This window comes from Ziziphus jujuba, chromosome 4 (genome assembly GCF_031755915.1).
Source record: "Ziziphus jujuba cultivar Dongzao chromosome 4, ASM3175591v1".
Classification (NCBI taxonomy): Eukaryota; Viridiplantae; Streptophyta; class Magnoliopsida; order Rosales; family Rhamnaceae; genus Ziziphus; species Ziziphus jujuba.
In genome coordinates this window covers 6345719-6366394 of record NC_083382.1, presented here as the reverse complement: position 1 = coordinate 6366394, position 20676 = coordinate 6345719, and the positions used below count along the sequence as shown (strand labels likewise).

Sequence of the window (20676 nt, the reverse complement as noted above, 5' to 3'; positions counted from 1 at the left end):
ACAAAAAAAAAAAAAAAAAAGTTGCTTCTTAGTTGACCGTATTTGGGAAAGTGTGCGTGAAACAAGTTATAAAAATATAATTATGATGGGAAATATCAAAACTATAATTTTATGAAAATATTAATAGAGATGTTCATAAAATTATAAAAATTATATATTTTATATTAAAAGTATATAATTTTTCACATAAAAAAATTAAAAATTTTAAATGAATATAGATAATATAAATAATATTAACGATCAAAACCCATTGGCTGCTTGTACATTCTAATTCTAATTAATATTCACCATTTTTAAAATAAAAAATTGTTTATTATATGAATTATTTATTTTTAAAAGAATATTTTTATTTATTTGGTATATATTTTTTTTCATTTTCTGATAAATTTATATTATTATTACTATTATATCTTTAGTAAAAAAAAAATTTATTTAAAGCAAAATTTTTAATTTTTTAAAACATGAACCCCCATGTTATTTTTTCTTTTAGTAAACAGTAAATTCAAATTGACGAAGAGAGTTAGCTCAACTGGTTGAGCATCTCTACCTATGCCTTGAACGCATAGGTTCAAGTTTGTAACATATCTAAGAATTTAAGCAATATAAACATTTTTCACATTCTTTCAAACTCTCCTACTTCCTGCTTTACTACTCATAGCTTCCACATAGTATTAGCTTGCCCAAAGAGGTGCTAAGTACCGTACAGGAGCGTTGGCCCATGACAGTTGGTATCAGAGCCAATTGCTACCCAAGCATACGACTGGTGTAACGTGAAAGTAGGCATGATGGCCAGTTCAGATGTCACCATCAATATGGAGGGAGTTACTAATGTGCAAGGTCGTGAAGAGCAATGCAATCCCAATGAGAGGAGACAAAGGCACAAGTTCAAATTTAAAGACTTGATGACTAGCTTGGAGTTATGCATGGAGAGCATGCGGCGGATGGGCTTTGGGGTATTTTGTAATGTTAAAAAAAAAAAGGGAATTTGGCCCTTTACCCCTATTGGAGTCCTCCTAACAATATCTACCCACTCGATTCTAATTCTTTTTGTTTTGCCCTCTTATTTTTTAATATTTCTATAGTACCCTTTTGAGATATCAAAAACAAATTAAACGAAAAGTCCATTGTTCCCTTCTCTGTTTTTTTCTTTCTTTCACTTCCCTTTGAGTTCTACTCCTTCAAAATTTTCACCGGATCTTCTCTTCTCCTTCCTCACCCTTCCCCCGAAAAAACTAGATTTAGGGTTAGGGTTTGAGTTTTCGAATTTCCGATTCAAACATAATCGACGATGGTGTCTAAATATTCAAATGTGTGAGCATTAGACGCTGAACTGAAGTGGTCATATCCCAAACAAAATAAAAACACAGAGAGAGAGAGAGAGAGGGAGAGAGAGAGAGAGAGAGGAAACGATGAAGTAATGGCAAGCAAGGAAGAGAGCGCAGTAAAGGAGACTGCTCTTGCCAATCTTATTGTAAGGTTTTTTTGTCATAGCTTTAAAAAATGACCCACTGTGTTTTCAATTTTGTTTTCAATTAGGTATTTACGCTAATCTGATCATATACCAAGATAATTCCTTGCAAGCAGTATGGTCAAACAATGAAGGTGATCGAAGACTTATTAGGTGGGTCTTGTTATGATAAGTGTTAACTGGATAACCTTTTTATGCTGACTCTATGTCCTTTGTATGCTTGCTCTAAGTTAAATGACATTTTATTGATTTCTTGCTTGATTTTCATTTAAAAGATATTATGTTAGGAAGGCAGAGCGTGAACTAAAATGACTTATTATTTACTTTGCCTATGAAACCTGCAAATTAGGCAATTGTGTAATTTGGGCTATGATTATTTATGCAGTCCCCATGTAATATATTAATTATTGGAATTAAGCTCTTTTTTGTTCCTAATTTATATATCAACTTGAATTTCTGTGGAGGTTAAAAAGTTAACTTACTGGGTTCTGTATTAAATAAACTGGTCTTTTGATACCTTCTTATTTGATATTAACTTTTCTGTTTATCCTTCAATTGGATAGAAATTATCTGTGATTTGTGCGTATTTCTAGAATAATTGTGCTACATATCCCTGGTTGCCTTGAATTATATTTTGATGCCTAGCAGCTTAAATTTATGTATTTACTAAAATTGGTCTTCCAACACTTTTGTAGTTGTTTTTTTATTTTTATACCCTACTTCAGTGGTCATGTTTTTTTTACATTGCCCACCTTGAATTTTTTATACATTTTAAAGTATCACTTTATGGTAAATATACATTTTCTTTAAATATTTGCAGAGTGGATATTGTTGATTGAGGATTTCAATATTTAACCCTCATCCTGGAATGGATGGCAGTGATGAGAATTCAACTGTAAAGTGGTAAGGAAAACAAGTATCTTTTCTAATATTGTATATATGCTTTTCTATTAGTACAATAAATAATTTTTTTAGTTGCATTTATGAGCTCATGTCTTTCCACATCAAGATCTTGAAATGATTTGAAATTCCTTAAGCTTCGTCTTATCACACCATATTATATATATATATATATATATATATTTTTTTTTTTTAAACAATGAAATATACTTAGTGTGATCATTGAACCAATTCCTACTGCTTTTTTTCTTACAATTCTTATATTTTATTTTTAATACTCATTCTTGATGTAATTCCTTGAACAAGCGATTGGTACTTCAAAAAGGCATAATGAATTAAAGAAATTTTTTTCCCTATAAAGTGGATATGCTAGTGTCAAACAGAAGAAGAATTTACGAAAGAACTAAAACCTTAAGCAACCTGACAAGAAAATACATTTTTCATTATTTTTATTATGATAATAAGTGTTATTTTCAAATTCTGATTTCCATATTCTGTGAGGTTTTTGTGTTCTTCAAATGGTGTCATTTACATATATTCTATATAGGGTCAAAATGGGTGCATCACTTCACAGGTCTTCAAAAGGACAGGCAATAGGGTTAAAACCTCCATACCTTATGGAAAAATCTGTTTTCAATATCTTTTTATTTTGCTTTTATCTTGTGCATACACTTATTTATATGGTGAAAATGAGACACTAACTTTTGTAGCTTGTTCATGTATGTTTCATTCTAATATAAAGAGAAGTCTACCTTTCATTTCCTACATGTACTTTATCTTATTTTCTGTTTCTCTTGATTATTTATTAGCATGCATTTCTTCCTCCATATTCAAAGTACAATTTGTTTGTACGTTATGTCTTGTGTCCACTGTCTTCTTAGTGTTACTTGTTGAAATTTATCTTTTAAGCATATCTTGGTTATGCAGCCCTTTTTTGGCATGTTTGGATATGGAGGACCTATTGCATCTATGCATCTAGGAAGGTATGAGTTGCACCTTCATTTGTGTCCTCATTCTGACTGAATATTTCGAAATGTTTAAATTTACCTTTTCTCATTTCACTGTCTTGTCGTAGGCATACTCTTGTTTCTTCGAAGATAGAATTCGAAGAAAGTATATACATTACATCTTGAGAGAGAAGCCTTACTTGATAGTTCTGGCTCTGAACATACCTGGACGATAGTTAAGTTGCATACCAGTTTCGTGATCTATCAAAGGGCCATATTTTTTTTAATATTTTTATTTGATTTCTCTTACATTTTTGCAATAGAGCCATCCAATGGTTTTCAATCACTTGTACTAATGGAAAACTTTATTTCCATTTTAGACTGAAGGGGTTATAAAGAATCCCTTAGAAGATGAAATTAGGGACACACCCCACGGAGAGCTACTCTGTTTCTATTATTTTATACTTTTGGCATGGTCAAATGGAGAAATTATGTGTCAATTATAAGAATTTACTTGTGCCAGTTGTGAATTTGACAAAATGATAGCTGTTGATTTTTTTTTTTTTTTAACAAGTGGGATTCCTTGTAGTAATTTTCACATTGTACCTGACCAGAAGAATATACGTGCTTGCTTTTATGTGATTATGATCAATTATTTGAACATGCTACCTGATATAATTTTTTTTTATGGTAGATGGGTGGATAAAATCCTTGAGGCATTAAGAGGATATGACTACTAGAGGACTGGCTGTTAATTGTTTAGGTGAAAAAAGCAGTTGCTTGTTTTTATTCCTTAAATTTAAAATGAGCTCTCCTCAGTTTTCTCCAGATGCAGGTATATGAGATGATGTGAGAGGTGTAGAATAATGCAGCAACATAGACATGGAAAAGTTTGAAGTTTCTATTTAACGTGATTACATGCCAGCAGCAATACAATATGTTGGAATGTTTAACATCCTGAACAGCTCATATCTGGTAGCTAGATCATTCTTTTGAAGTTAGTGAAGAGCAATAATTTTATGGAAAGCCAACTTTCCTGCTTGTATATATGTTTATAATTTTCCAAAAATGAAGTTTTGATAATGACCCGACATCTTTTTTACTATGCCTTAATGATGAGTTGTTACCACTCTTAGTAAAATAATGAACACTAGTGTAGTTATGATTCATGTCCAAGTAGTATTTGTTCCTTTTCAATGATGTTATTGTATAATACTTCTGTACATTATAAGCAAATAATGGAAGCTCACTTTAATATGTTTTCTGTATTATTCTTATACACTCTTATCTGCTTCAGTTATTTGTTTATTAATCTCCACACAACACGCTTTGAATCCAAAAACATCCTTGAGTGTCAATGCTTTATTGCTGGGATCCTCTGCAGGTGCCTTCATTTCTGGTGAGTTGGTAAAAATAACTACATTTTGACCTTATGCTGAGCAGAACCTAACTTGTAAACATGCCAAGGTTTAATTCTTATACACTTTGATAATGTTTATTTACACCAAGATTTATGCTCAATGCAACTTCATTTTATGATGAGAATCATGGTAAACAAAAGAAAACACACAAAAATATGATAAAAAAAATATTCAAAAATTAGAAATGAACAAGATTACCAACGGGCGAATCGTCAATAATCTACCTTTTTTTTTTGGCAACCTTACAAGATTACCAACCTTGTTGGAAAACTTTATGAATGATGGTGAATAAAAGACAATAGGGGCATGTTATGCGGTATGCGTGTATTATGCAATGTAGTAAGGAATGCAATTAGTAGCTTAACCGAGTAACATGTGTTTTGGCATAATAGACGTTGGTTTTATGTGTTGTTTTGTTGGCAAAGTCATCTATTGTATTGTGTTTCTAAAGTATCATTCTGTGTTCAGTTATTTCTTCAGTTTTTTGTTGGTTTCTTACTCGTTCATGGATGCTATTACTGCCCAATGGTAATTACTAATGCATCGTCAGTAATTGACATTTATCCACTGTCGTAAAAGAATCACCACAATTCCATCCGACAACTTCAATCATGTGTGTTTCCACCAAGAACATGCTAAATCTAGCTTTATTAAAGATAACCGTTGATAAAGTAAGAGAAAACAACATTAATAAGTGAAAACATTCAATTTGTAGTTGCTGGAAAACATACTATAGGTTTCATCGGTAATTACCAAAACCTCTATGGTAATCACATTTTACCAATTTTTTGGCCCCCACAAGTCTCCTAATGTGTGTTAAATGCAACAACATGCAAAATATACATTCTTCAATGATCCTAAGGAGAATAAACCCCAAACATTATGAAAATGTTCTCAAATTGGCACAAAAATTTGATTACCGTAGAGTCTTCGGTAATTACCTATGCAACCAATGGTAATCAGTTTGTCCATGCTTGAAAAATTACTGTAAGTTTCATCGGTAATTACCAAAGGCCCTACAGTAATTAAATGTTTGTGCCAATTTGAGAACTTTTTTAGAAATTTTGGGGTTTTTTCTCCTTAGGATCATTGAAGAATGTATATTTTGCTTGTTGTTGCATTTAACACACATTAGGGGACTTGTGGGGGCCAAACAATTGGTAAAATGTGATAACCATAGGGGTTTCAGTAATTACCAATGAAACCTACGGTAATTTTTCTAGAAACTACAAATTGATTACCGTAGGTTTCATTGGTAATTACCGAAGGCCCTACGGTAATCAAATTATTGTGCCAATCTAAGAACTTTTTCAGAACTTTTGGGGTTTTTTCTCCTTAGGATCATTGAAGAATGTATATTTTGCATATTGTTGCATTTAACACACATTAGGGGACTTATGGCGGCCAAACAATTGGTAAAATGTGATAATCATAGGGGTTTCGGTAATTACTAATGAAACCTACGGTAATGTTTCCAGCAACTACAAATTGATTACCATAGGTTTCATCAGCAATTACCGAAGGCCCTACGGTAATCAAATTTTTGTGCCAATTTGAGAACTTTTTCCGAACCTTTGGGGTTTTTTTTCTGTTTCGGGTCATTGATGAATGTATATTTTGCATGTTGTTGTCAGAAACACACATTGGCGGACTTTTTGGAGTAAAAAAATATGTGAATTGATGTCACCAAAAGCGTATCGGTAATTACCGATGGACCCGTCGACATCAGGAATTCCCGATGCACCATCGGTAATCATGTTTGTTTGAATTTCTATCACTACTGAGGGTCTTATTTTCTTTTATTTTGTCGATGGTTATCATTAGTAAAGCTAGATTCAGCGTAGGGTGCCATAACATTAAACATACGATCTACATTGAAAATTTATTAACATACAACTCAACAGCATATTTTTTCCTAAACCAACTATTGTCTTCCGGGCCAAATAAAAGGTTCTCCTCACTGCTTTTGTGCTCAATAAATTTCAAAGCAAAAATGCCGCAATCACCCCTGCAGAACAGGCACAGCTCCAAGTTGATTACTTAAAATTTCCTTTTGAAGAGACACGAAAATTACAAAAACAGAAAAGAATATGTAGAATATAACTATTACATACAACCCTGTTATCTAGAGTAGGGTATGAACTATGGTACAACTGCTATGTTAGCATCTTTGCATTTGCAAATCATCAAACTTCCAAACACAAAATGGTTTCATTAAGTATGAAATTATTCTCAACTAACAGCAAAAATTATGTACCCAGTTCACACTATTTCAATTCAAAGAATCAACTCTATAATGCATCTATCTTAATCTTTACAATGAGAGATGCAAAGTCCAGACTCAAAGAACCCTGCAGTGTAAGCCAAGAAATAAACGAAGGGTAAGCATACAAATTAGTGGAGAGTGAAAACAAACACCACCAATTTATCTCTTACGTCAAGTTATACAAACCCCGACTTCCAATTGGAGCCCAAACACGCCCCTTCCGACTATGAAAGCTTTTCTACTCGGGAACCTGAAGTTTGTCTTTCTCCCTCGAGTTCCAAAGGGCGATCACTTTCATATGTATATGAACTATAACCTCTAGGACTCATGGGCATACCCGAGCCGCTAGTGCTCATAGATCTTTCAATGTCATTAAGCTCAGCTACCAGAGGAATTGGCTGTTCTAAAGTGGAGGGAATTGACATGTCCGTTTCCAACATTTTCACAGCCTGATCCATTGTTGGCCTAGCATACAACTGTGGATGAGAACAAAGAACTGCAACTAATACATACTTCTCTAAAACCTGAGATGGACCTTTGTTTGGCATATCATCTTCAATGACATCTAAAGCTCTGCCATCATGCACTAATGACCAAGCCTAATCGGTCACAAGGGAGGGTTGATCCTCATTACCAATAAAAAGTGCTTTCTTCCCACTTAGAAGCTCAAGAAGCGCAACACCAAAGCTATACACATCACTTCTCTCTGTCAACTGTCCATACAAGGCATACTCTGGGGCAACATATCCCATAGTTCCAGCAACCCTGGTGCTCAAATGTGTCATTCCCTCATGTGTGAACTTTGCAAGTCCAAAATCCACCACCTTGGCTTCAAACATCTCATCCAAAATTATATTATTAGCTTTTATGTCTATGTGGATAATTCCAGGTTAAGCCCCATAATGCAAATAAGCCAATCCTCTTGCGGTCCCCAGTGCAATCTTTTGACGAATTGGCCAAATAAGTTTCTTCTCCTTATAACCAAATATATGGTTGTGAAAACCACCATTCTTCATCAAATTGCACACAATGATTCTCTAGTGACCCTCCATTGGAGTTGTGGCAATACAATAACCTCTCAAAGCAACAAGATTGACATGTCTAACACTGGCAATTACCTCAACCTCATGAGTGAAACTGGTATCCCCAGCAGTGGAACAATTGTTGAATCTCTTCAAAGCTACTTCGGAACCATCTACCAGTACCTCTTTATACATATTCCCATATCCTCCCCTACCAATGATATAATCACTAGAAAAATTTCTAGTCACTTTCTTAATCTCATCGAATGAGAATTTAACTAAATTGGTGCTTCCACTAATGGACTCTAATGCAGAATCGAATCCTACCTCTCTATTACCCAGTCTCCTCTTCTTCATCTCAGAGCATGTTTCTTCCACCACCAGAACTTACCAATTACGAGCAACAATAAAGAAACACAACAAATCACAACGACCACAATCACAGTCTTTTTATTCTTACTAGAGCTTTTGGACGTGAATTAAAGTGAGTACAAACACTCGGCGGTCCCTAAATCTATGGGTCTAAGATAATTCGCGAAAGCCCCAGCGTAAATCAAAGGTAACACCATACAATTCAATACGTTTCCGATAGAAGGTCCAGTCAAATACGAAGCCTGAAGTGCACGAAGCGCAAGGAGAGCCATTAGCGAATGACTGGTTATAATTCTGGACAACAGTATTGATCATGGATTTGGGAATTACATGCTTGAATTCCATCCTATTGGTGATGTTCACACAGCGTTTGGAGATCCAGCTAGTCTGGAATCTGCACGACGATTGAATATCGAAATTCTAACCATAATCGTTGAGTAAGAGCTGGAAGGCAGATCGGCATTACTCAGAGGATTTCAGCAGAGGCGCAAAGTTGTTTATGGCCTGGAGATAGATGGACTTGACGAGCCTTAAGCTTTGAATCACATATCTGCAAGTGGTTGGGACATCGAAATTGGGGTGGCCGTCATTTGAAGCCAACTTCGAGATGACAGTGAAGTTGAGAGGGCATGATACGTTGGCGTTTTTCTAGGAGAATGATGGGATCGGCAAGAATAGAAGTAACAGTGCATGGAGAATGAGGAAGAAGAACCAGAAGAGGGACATTGGCATTGGGCTAGGGTTTGAGTTTCATGAAAAGGAAAAGCATGAGAATGGAGATGGTGGAGTAATAGGTGGTAGTTGTGGAATTGGCATTTGACTAAGAACTGAATCTTCAGCCAGCTAGTTTGACACTTCATTTTTTTTTCCCCCTTTCTTTTCTGTTTGGAAGAGTGGAAAAATGGTAAGGAACAGATGAGAAAGAGAAAGTCACAAGCAAGTGGGGAATTTGAGTGAATATAGAATTAGTCTAGCAAACCATCCGCATGAAATCATTGCCAAATTAGACTTGGACTGATCAGTTCCAAGCCAAAACGCCTTAGCACTCTTCGTTGCAAGCATAACTAGAAAACCAACTAAGCAACCCATTAAAACAGCAATTGAAGATCTATCAAAACCATCAAGTGGACCAAAATTGAAATCCAAAACCAAAGGACTAATTAGGAAGCAAACCATATTCCCAACTATGGCTCCCAAAGTCCCAAAGAGAACATTCAATTGCTTCTCCGATCTCCTCGATGTAGATTTTTCAAAAGAAACCTTGGCGAGCAACATCAAAAACTTAAAAACACCCACAAATCCTATTAGAATCAGAACAAAACCACCGTTTGCTAAAGACCCAGATTCTTTCGATCCACCATTCAAGTATTTCTAAAGCAGCAAAGAAGAAATAACTATAAGCGAGAAGGTAAAAGCATTCCGATACTCGTAAAAATAAGGCAAGATTGAAGATGGGCATCATCGAGCATTAGCCTGAAGATCTAAGCATTGCTTTCATCGAACTCAAACTTGTTGTCCTTGAATTTGGTCCTCTTTCTAATCTCAGCATTAGTTTTGGATGAGAATCCATAAGCTGAATCGGAAGAGCCACAAAAGGTTTCCTTGTATTAGATCTAAAATAAATGACATACAGGTCTTTTAAAATTTTTTTAAGGTTGTAATGGATATTAAAGGGCAAAATAAAAAAGTTTACTAATGTAAGGGTATATATCATCATGGTCCTTCTAAGAAGGACATTGGACCAAATTCCCAAAAAAACAAAAAAAAACTGTAAATCCAAATTTATTTTTATTAAATAGCCCATAACCAGCCCAAAACGTTTCCAAAAGTGTCAGGACCCGTCCAGAATTTCTTCCCGGAACCCTAGACAAGCCCTGATCCCAGCGAAATACCACCGAACCTTCCAACGGAAAATCCGGCAGCACCTCCCCTAAGGGTAGGACTTACCAAAAATTTCCTACACTGAAAACACACTTCTAAAAGCATCCCCTTATTCCTCCCACAATACTACAAATTGATTCCACAAATTTACAGCACTTCAAAGAAATAACAGCAATCCAATGCATAAATAATAACTACACGTCCAATACAGTATACAGAGCATTATACTAATGAATGTGGAATTAATAAAATGACAGATAAGAAAGCAACACAAGATGGAGAGGAAAAAGGGAAGGAATACTTCTTGGACTTTCGGCAATGAACTGAGACGTTGGGCTCGTCCTGGACAATCAACGTCTCCAACCTGGACCTAGGGGAACGGAATTTAAAAACGTGAGATGCTAATCATCTCAGTGAGTGACCCTATCTACTGAACACTTTTAATATTAATAATATAACAAATAAAGGGATTTAATTAATCAATACCGAACAATTAAATAAATAAATAAATAAACATTTGAAGGTAATACTTTTTCTCAAAACCCTCACTATTCAATCCGTTGGAAATGTTCCCCTTTTAAAACATTTTCACAAAACCCGATATTCGTACTTCCCGAAAACCAAGGGATCAAACAACTTAATAAACAATAATTAAATAGCCCAAATATAAATTAAATATAATAAATTATAATAAATAATTTTTGTACTCTTTGGGGTTTGAAATTTCTATCCGGAAAATTTGTACTTGACGTACCACACCATATACCAGTGATGCCCTCCGATACCCAGCATCCCGAGCACCGACTGGCGGGGAGATTAAAGAGAGAAACTTGCAAACGGCACTTCGGCGTCCCGACAGTACCTCTGCCGAAACCGTCATCCCGGCCAAGGAGGGGGGCGGCTATGTGCACTATATCAAACCTGTCTGCCCACGGTCCAATGGCAACTCACGGGAGACATAATAACTTGTGCGCTAACCACATATATACCAGAACACCAATACTGTATGAGTGCGTCTAAAATAATTATTAATTTAATTATAACCGTACCGATTTTCCAAAATCACCGTGGGAAATATACCAAATTTCAATTTCACCATCCCACATATTTTCTTTTAACAAACCCGGTACGAAAATATCGATAACGATAAAATAATAATTTTTCTCATAACACGAGGTTCAACAAATAATATACCACGGGCATAATTATAAAATTTAAACCATCAAATTAAACAAATATTTTCTCAAAATATTTAAACCGATTATGCCCAAAAATAATATAAAATCCAACCACAATGAATTACTGAAAATACTTGCTCATGTGTAATAAATACAATTAAATCATAATAAAATAATAATCGGGAATTTCTTAATGACCCAAAATTCCTTTTAGCATCAATGGATAAATATATATACATAAAATAATATTTTTTCCCGATTATATTTAAATTACACCACATGAGTATAAATTCTAGATACCAATTTAACAGCAATTAAATATAATTAATTATCCCAAAATAGGTTTAAAGGTGGGTCACTCACTTGGAGCACGCAATTAAACCATGATCCACCATGGGATCAATTCCACGGCTCACCGGTGCTCCTAGAACACAATTCACACACAGTCAAATAAATTAATATTTTATTCGGATAAATAATACCCGGTACCTGGGGGGTCATTATATGTCTATGGAAAGCTTGTGAGATGAGGATCACATTACCGACCTCTATTGAGTTCAATTCGACCGACGGTGGCCGGAAAGCTTCGGTCGGTCTTGATTCCTTCGCATCTTACAAACCACTTCGAATTTAAACGATTGGAGACCATATTTGAACTTAGAGAACCCAAAATAGGATGAAAGGGGTGGCAATTTGGACTGGGCTCACCGGAAAACACAAGAAAAGAGGAGAGAGAAAATTTTCCAGCCGGGGGCTTCTCCGGCCCGATCTGGGCGCGTCCGGCGGCCCGTGACTATGAAATTTTGCGGCCGAGCTTGCCTCCTCCCTCCACTCATCACTGGCCGGCACGTGTAGCAAGGTGGTGGCCGGAATTGGTGAAGGCCGGTGGACCCAAGGGAGAGAAGAAAAGAAAAGAGAAGAAGAAGACGAGGGAGGAAGAAGAAGGAAGAAAAAGAAATTCCTCCCGTGTCCCCCCCCTTTTTTCCCCACGTGGGGAGAAAAAAAGAAAAAGAAAAAGAAAAAGAAAAAGGAAAATAAAATAAACTAAAATAATTAATTAATATTAAATATAATATTATTATATAAAATAACAATAAAATAATAATTTGGTATTAAACATGGTTGACATGTGGTATCTCAACATGGTGACACATGGTCACATTTATTAAGTCACACGTGGCACATTGTTACACGTTCAAAAATAATATTAAAATAATATAGTATTTGAAAAACTCTACAGGTCCATAACTTTCAAACCACATGTCCAAATCAGACGTGCCGCTAGTCTACGGACTCGTATTGACGAGCACTTCACAACCATGCATGAGTCAAAGCTCAATTTTGCATGAATAAAAAGTCAACTCCGGCATCCCTTGGACAGTTTGGACCCCAACTTGTTTTGCTCATATCTTTCAAACAGTAGCTCTGTTTTCAACGTGCTACTAGTCTACGAATTCGTGCCAACGTGTACTTCGTAACGGTACCTCAGTCAACCTAGAATTTCATCCGAGTCAAAAAGTCAACTTTTGACCCCTTCGGTCAACGGTCAACGGTCAACGTTAACGGTCAATGGTCACCCTTGGTTATAGTTGAAAAACTTCCGTTGTACTTTGGGACGGGGTGTTACAAAAAGCCTAGCCCATTCTCATCACGTTAAAACTTAAGATTATCTTCTTCCCACTAGCCGCCTCCTTTGTTTAGTTTTCACACATCTATATTTATATATTTATTTATTATTATTATTATTATTTAATATATATTTATTTGTTTATTTTATGAGTGAAACTGCAGCGAAAGTGGTCTGCAATTAGGAGCTGGATGGCTTGCTTCGAAAAGCTAAATATATATATATATATATACCTACAAGAACAGCCTCAAGAGGCTGTGTCAGTACTTGAAGCGCATGCATGAGACTCTTAAGTCTTATGTACTAAATTATAAATAAATTTTGCATTCATGGCTGATTTGCTTTCCGAGATGACCTCTTCTTCTTCTCCTCCTCCTTCTTCTTCTAATCGTAGCCTGGAATACGACGTGTTTTTGAGTTTCAGAGGAAAAGATATCCGTAACAGTTTCATTTCCCATCTTAATAATGCTTTAGGTCAGAAAGGAATTCATACTTCTGCAGACAAGCTGCTCACAAGGGAGAAGAAATTGCACCCTCGTTGACCAGAACAATTGAATCATCTAAAATATCCATCGGTGTCTTCTCTGAAAATTATGCATCATCCCCATGGTGTTTGGACGAACTGGTCAAGATCATGGAGCGTCGAAAATAGCATCGACAATTGGTTTGGCCAATCCTTTTCAATGTGGAACCGTCTCTAGTAAGAAATCAGACACATGGCTTTGGAGAAGCAATCAGCTGTATACCAAGCTAATTCAACTAATATTAAATACAAGGAAAAGCTGCCCAAATGGAAGGATGCTTTGAAGGAAGCTGGCAATCTAGCTGGATGGCATATAGATCACCTGGGCCGGAGCCACGAATTTAGGTAAGTGGGGGGCAAAAATTAGTATTAAATTATGAAAAATATACTATGTAAATTCGTTTGCAAAACAAATGCTTAATACAAATAATAAAAAATTTTGAAAAAATATATATATATATATATATAAATATAAATATAATTTAAGCACATAATAATAAAAGTATCGTTTAAATTTATTGTTGCAATATTTTTTGCAATAAGGATTTTGAAGATGGAGAATGTTTGACTAACTGTTTCCTTTTTTGAAGGTAGTTTTAATTTTGACTTAAATTAGTAACTTTGGAGAGGGGTGTATTTATGAAAGGTTAGAATGAGATGGAGTAGTAATGTTGACAGTGGGCTTCATTTTTCTTGTTGATTATGTTAATTCCTACTTAGGAGAGGAGTTTAACATTTTTCATCTTTTTTTTATCGGAAAAAAAAAAATATATATATATATATATAATTGAAATGAGAAAGAGAGGGGTAATCAAATTTCTTCGATATTGGTTAAAAAAATTAATATAATAAATATATAAAAATTTTACAAATTAATTTGTTTTGTTTCAAGAATATATATATATATATATGTATAGTTGAAATGAGAAAGAGAGGGGTAATTGAATTTCTTCTATATTGGTTAAAAAAATAATAATAATAAAATAAATATATAAAATTTTTACAAATTAATTTGTTTTGTTTCAAGAAGATTTACACATTAATTTCCTGATTAATTATTAATTCTGCCTAGTTTTGTCAATTTTGGCAGCTTTTTGTGTATTATAAGTTTCTTATTTTCTTTTGAATCTATGTACAGAGATGAATCCCAGTTAATCCAAATTATTGTGGAAGCGGCATTGAGCAAATTGAATCGCACACATCTAGATGAAGCCAAGAACCCAGTTGGATTAGAAGCTCGTGTTAAGGACTTGGATCCGTTGATGAATGTTGGATCAGATGATGATGCCCAAGTGATAGGAATATATGGAATTGATGGTGTAGGTAAGACAAGACAACTATTGCTAAAGTTGTTTTCAATAAATTTGCTGATGAGTTTGAAGGTGCCAGCTTCCTTGCAAATGTTAAAGAAACATCAAACCAATATTGTGGCCTAGTTCAATTACAGGAAACACTTATATTTGATATGCTGTGGGATAGAAAACTTAAAGGTTGGGACTACTGATAGAGGTATCAACATTATAAAGGAAAGGCTTGGTAACAAGAGAATACTTCTAGTTCTTGATGATGTGGATCACTTCGAGCAGTTGGACAAATTGGCTCGAACGCCTGATTGGTTTGGCTCAGGAAGTAGAATTATCGTTACGACTAGAAATAAGCACTTCCTAACCTTATGGTTGAGGGACCTGACTGTCATGATGCGCTTGTGCTCCTTAGCTTGAATGCTTTTAAAGAGAACAAACCTATACAAGATTATTACGAGCTCTCAGAACGTATTGTGCGTTATACTGATGGCCTTCCATTAGCACTTGTAGTGTTGGGTTCCTATCTATGTAAGAGGAGCAAACCTGCATGGGAGAGTGCAGTTGACAATTTGGAAAGCAAACCCAACAAGCAGGTTTATGAAACACTTAAAATAAGTTTTGATGCTTTAGAAGATAACGTGAAAACTATTTTCCTTGATATTGCATGTTTCTTAGTTGGAGACGACAAAGATCATGTCATCAAAGTTCTTGGGAGTAGTTTTAAGTTCTCGCCAATCGACGGATTCGAGGTTCTTCTTGATATGTCTCTCATAACCGTAGAGTCGGATAAGGTGAGAATGCATCAGTTACTCCAAGAAGTGGGTTGGGAAATTGTCTGCCAAGAATCCCTTGAAGTAGGGAAATGAAGTAGATTGTGGTTTCCTGAGGATATTTTCTATGTACTCTTAGAGGACCTGGTAAGTCATCTATTTGGACCTACTGCTCTTTTGATCTAACAAGTAGAGACTATGTATGTTTTTAGTACATAAAATGCTAATGTATTGTGATCTGGTCTGAACATTTAGGGAACGAATGCAATTGAAGGCATTAAGTTGGAATTGCCTAAACCAAAAACTCTATGCTTGAGTGCTAAAGCATTCGAGAACATGAAGAGGCTTCGGTTGCTTATATTTCATAATGTGGTTATTTCAACAGCCGTTGAGTATCTTCCTACTGAGTTAAAGTACATTGATTGGTCTGGATACCAATTTCCCACATTGCCATTCAATCCGGGTCCAAAACAACTTGTCATACTCAACATGCCTCATAGCCATATCCATCAGTTAGGTGAAGGATTCAAGGTACATTCATTATGTAGTTTACGGTTTTAATTTTGTTCAAGTTTTGTACTCTTGGTAGCTAATTTCATAATCTCTTTGTTTTTTTCTTCTCTTTTGTATACAGAATTTTGAGAACTTGAAATTTGTCAACTTAAGTTTCTCCAAATTTTTTACCAAAATCCCTGACATGTCAACGGTCCCAAAACTTGAGAGTCTATGTCTTGAATATTCAACATTGACTTGGGCTTCTAGAATTATCTATTATATCTGATATATTTGGAAAGCAAGTACAACTTCGTGATTGGTGAAAAAAATATCTAATATTACAATATCGAGCACCGACTGTGAGGAGAAGTCTAGAAGCTTTGAGTAAGCTAAATCCACCGACATTGTCAAAGTATAAATAAGAAGCTTGTGGTTCTCTGACCACTTTAGAGAAGAAAAATAAAAAGAATTCTATTACTCTCTTGGAAATAGAATACAAAAATACAAAAAACTTCTCTCTTGGATTCTCACGTGGAATCTCTCCCTACACTCTCAAATTCTCTCTGGAATTGCTCACTCTTCTCTCAAGCTCTCTCTGGAACTTAAACACTCTCTCTCTCGGAGTTTTCTCTCAATATTCCTCACTTGGGATAATATTGAGCTTGCTCTCTTGACTTGGTTTTCATGCAACGGGAAGGAGCCTATTTATAGGCTTACAAGGTTGGTTGCATGGCCACAATCTTCAACAGCTTAGCCCACAATTGTTGAACAATCCATTCGGTGCAGCAATGGTGTCAAAAATGGTGGCTGTGGTTGGTGCGGCTGTGGTTGGTGCGGCTGGACTTCACAATTCTCCCCCTCCAGCCACATTTAAAACTGATGGTCATCTGCCATCTATTCCAGCTATGTCTCTGCATAGCTTCAGCTTCTCTTGAGCAACAACTTTTGTTAGCATATCTGCTGGATTCTCTTTTATGTGAATCTTCATCAGTTTCAGCAACTGTTGATCTATTACTTCGCGTATCCAATGATAGCGGATGTCAATGTGCTTTGTACGGGAATGATACATTGAGTTTTTGCTCAAATCCATGGCACTTTGGTTATCACAATGTATCTTGTAGTCTTCTTGCTTGATGCCCAATTCTATGAGAAAACGCTTTAACCACAACATTTCCTTACCCGCTTCCGCTGCGGCAATGTACTCTGCTTCAGTAGTGGATAAAGCAACACACTTCTGCAATCTTGACTGCCATGACACAGCTCCTCCTGCAAAAGTGTAGAGATAACCTGATGTAGACTTTCTATTATCAGGGTCTCCGGCCATATCTGCATCTGTATAGCCTTCTAAGATTGGATCACCTCCCCCGTAGCTCAAGCACAGCTTCGATGTACCTTTAAGATACCTGAGAATCCATTTGACTACTTCCCAGTGTTTCTTTTCAGGATTTGAAAGAAATCTGCTCACAACACCTACTGCGTGAGCAATGTCTGGTCTGGTACACACCATTGCATACATCAGACTTCCTACCGCTGAAGAATATGGTACTGAAGCCATCTCCTCTATCTCTTCTTTGGATGAGGGGCACAATCTCTTACTCAACTTGAAATGATTTGCAAGTGGAATGCTGACCGGTTTGGCTTTATCCATGTTGAATCTCTTTATCACCCGTTCAACATACTTCTCTTGAGATAGCCATAACCTTCTATTCTTCCTGTCTCGGATTATTTGCATTCCCAAAATTTGTTGAGCTGGTCCTAAGTCTTTCATATCAAAGGACTTAGACAATTCTTTCTTCAGCTGACTAATCTTCATTGCATCTTGTCCAACGATCAACATGTCGTCCACATATAGCAAAAGTGCAATGAAGTTTCCACCTGAAAATTTTTGAATATAAACACACTGGTCTGCTGCAGTCCTTTTATAGCCTTGACTCACCATAAACGAGTCAAACTTCTTATACCATTGTCTTGGTGCTTGCTTGAGGCCATACAAGCTCTTCTTTAGCTTGCATACGAGGTTTTCTTTCCCTGAAACCTCAAATCCTTCTGGCTGCTCCATGTAGATTTCTTCATGTAAATCACCGTGAAGAAATGCTGTCTTCACATCCATCTGTTCAAGCTCTAGGTTTAGACTTGCTACTAAACCAAAAATGACTCGAATTGAAGTCATTTTTACCACTAGTGAAAAAATCTCATCAAAGTCAATTCCTTTCTTCTGAAGAAATCCTTTGACCACCAATCGGGCTTTGTGTTTCACCACCTTTCCGCTGCCATCTTTCTTGAGCTTGAACACCCATTTATTCTTTAGTGCCTTCTTTCCTGTTGGAAGCTCAACCAACTCATAAGTATGATTTTTCTGCAAGGATTCCATCTCATCTTGCATTGCTTGCAGCCACTTTTCCTTCTCTTGATGAGAAACAGCTTCCTGGAAACTCTCTGGCTCCCCCTCTTCAGTAAGCAGAATATACTCAGATTCTGGAAATCTCTTTGATGGAATTCGCCCTCGCTCAGATCTCCGAACTTGTAAACCACTGGTTTCAGGAGGTGTACCATCATCTGACCGCTGTGATGGCCCTGCAGTTGCTTGAGAGGATTGAGTCTCCCCCTGCTCAATATCCCCTTCTTCCTCCTGGTCTGCTTCTGGTATATCTTCATGCACCTCATTATCTTCTGTGGCTATTTGTGCTGGTGCTGGATTAGGACAAAAATTCTCGGCACTAGAACTACAATTAGGAGACATTCTGGGCTTTTCAATGTCTTCCATTTTCTGGTTTTCATGGAATACTACATCCCTGCTTCTAATAACCTTCTTTGTTTTCGGGTCCCATAATCTGTATCCGAATTCTTCATCTCCATATAATATAAAGATGCATGGAGTAGATCTTGCATCGAGCTTCTGTCTGAGCTCCTTGGATACATGTACATAAGCTAAACAACCAAACACTCTTAAATGAGAGTAGGAGGGAATCTTACCCGACCACATTTTCTCCGGAATTTCAAAATTCAACGGTACTGACGGTGATCTGTTGATTAAATAGCAGGCGGCACGAATAGCTTCTCCCCAAAATGGCTTTGGCAGCTTAGCCATACTGATCATACTTTTGACCTTTTCCATAATGGTTCGGTTCATTCTTTCGGCTATTCCATTATGTTGTGGGGTGCGAGGGACCGTCTTCTCATGTCGAATGCCGTGTCTTCTGCAGTAGGCATCGAACTCCTTGGAAGTATACTCGCCTCCATTATCTGAGCGGAGACATTTCAGCTTCTTTCCTGTTTCATGCTCTACCATGGTATGAAACAGTTTGAAGTAATCCAATACCTAGTCCTTAGTCTTCAAGAAATATACCCACACCTTCCGAGAAGCATCATCAATGAAGGTCAGGAAATACTTGTTGCCACCTAATGATTCCACCTCCATGGGACCACAAACATCAGAGTGCACCAGACTAAGCAACTCTGATCTTCTCGATGCAGAGGAACTGAAGGAGACTCTATGTTGCTTACCAAATAAGCAGTGACTACAAGGATCTAGTGCAGCATCCTTGCAAACAGTGATAAGCTTCTTCCTTGCCAAAGTGGACAATCCTTTTTCACTCATGTGACCGAGTCTCTGGTGCCACAGATTTTGAGACGCCTCTCCTTCTGCAATATTGAGGCTATCTGCACATATCTTCACATGAGTCTTGTACAGCGTTCCACAAATATGTCCTCGGGCGACAACTATGGCACCTTTCGTCATTTTCCATGTGCCTTTGCTGAAGTAGTTGTCATAGCCTTGCTTGTCTAAGGCTGCTCCCGAAAGTATATTAAGCCGAAGATCTGGAACATGACGGACATCCTTCAAAGTGATTGTACAACCAGCATTCGTTTTTACCTGAATATCACCAGTTCCCATAATCTTTGCGAAACTGGAATTTCCCATCTTTACCGTACCAAAGTCTCCTGCTTTGTACGTTTTGAAGAAATCTCTGTGTGGGGTGACATGGTAGGATGCTGCAGTATCGACTACCCACTCAACATCTTGGGTTGATATATGAAGGCATGTCTCTTCTTCGGTGGAGCAGAGCGCCACTTCTCCTGTAACAGTGACTAGTGTCTCTCCATCCTTCTTCGGCTGATTACCTTGGAGTCTCTGCTCTCTCAACAACTTTCTGCAGTTCTTCTTCATGTGACCCTCTAGGCCACAATGATAGCACTTATATGATGATTTTCTGCCGTCTGTAGATCTGCCTCTGCTCTTGCTCCTGCCTCTCCCCCTATCTCGACCACTTCTTTGCTGTCTTCCTCTCTCTGTGATGAGGGCATGTGACTGATCCATGCCCATGTCCTTTCTCCTGGCCTCTTCATTAAATATGGCATCCTTAACCATAGACATAGTAAGTTTGCCATTCGGGGCCGAATTACTGAGAGAGACTACCAATGTCTCCCAACTATCTGGAAGAGAGCTTAGAAGTAGGAGGGCTTGATCCTCATCCCCTAGTTGATAATCCACAGCAGATAGT

General features: G+C 36.7%; 1 protein-coding gene, 1 long non-coding RNA gene and 1 pseudogene across 4 annotated transcripts; 2 read left to right on the top strand and 1 right to left on the bottom strand.

Annotated features, from left to right (window-relative positions):
• Positions 1-446: 446 nt before the first annotated feature.
• LOC107416354 (probable LRR receptor-like serine/threonine-protein kinase RKF3) lies at positions 447-13364 on the bottom strand (annotated as a pseudogene).
• On the top strand, positions 954-4572 carry LOC107416369 (uncharacterized). 3 transcript variants are annotated; one of them, XR_007240553.2, is made up of 5 exons: positions 954-1621; positions 2289-2371; positions 3296-3351; positions 3444-3550; positions 4010-4572. It is a non-coding gene; the product is annotated as an uncharacterized LOC107416369 (long non-coding RNA). The 3 variants fall into 3 exon arrangements; XR_003055481.3 differs by having other exon boundaries at positions 957-1621; positions 3444-4572; XR_001581290.4 differs by lacking the exon at positions 3444-3550 and having other exon boundaries at positions 959-1621.
• Positions 13365-13798: 434 nt separating the features above from the next.
• LOC132803512 (disease resistance protein RPV1-like) lies at positions 13799-16280 on the top strand. Its single transcript, XM_060816708.1, has 6 exons — positions 13799-13950; positions 14744-14928; positions 15085-15220; positions 15322-15700; positions 15935-16210; positions 16269-16280. Exons 1-6 carry the CDS (start codon positions 13799-13801, stop codon positions 16278-16280), a joined length of 1140 nt encoding a protein of 379 aa, XP_060672691.1.
• The last annotated feature ends 4396 nt before the right edge of the window (positions 16281-20676 follow it).

What these genes read in the sequence shown, in the direction of transcription:
- LOC132803512 (XM_060816708.1), top strand. Translation starts at nt 13,799, where the DNA reads ATGGCTTTGGAGAAGCAATCAGCTGTATACCAAGCTAATTCAACTAAT. An exon ending in ATATGGAATTGATGGTGTAG is followed by an intron (nt 14,929 to 15,084) that starts GTAAGACAAGAC and finishes GCTGTGGGATAG; the next exon opens with AAAACTTAAAGGTTGGGACT. An exon ending in TTGGCTCGAACGCCTGATTG is followed by an intron (nt 15,221 to 15,321) that starts GTTTGGCTCAGG and finishes TGTGCTCCTTAG; the next exon opens with CTTGAATGCTTTTAAAGAGA.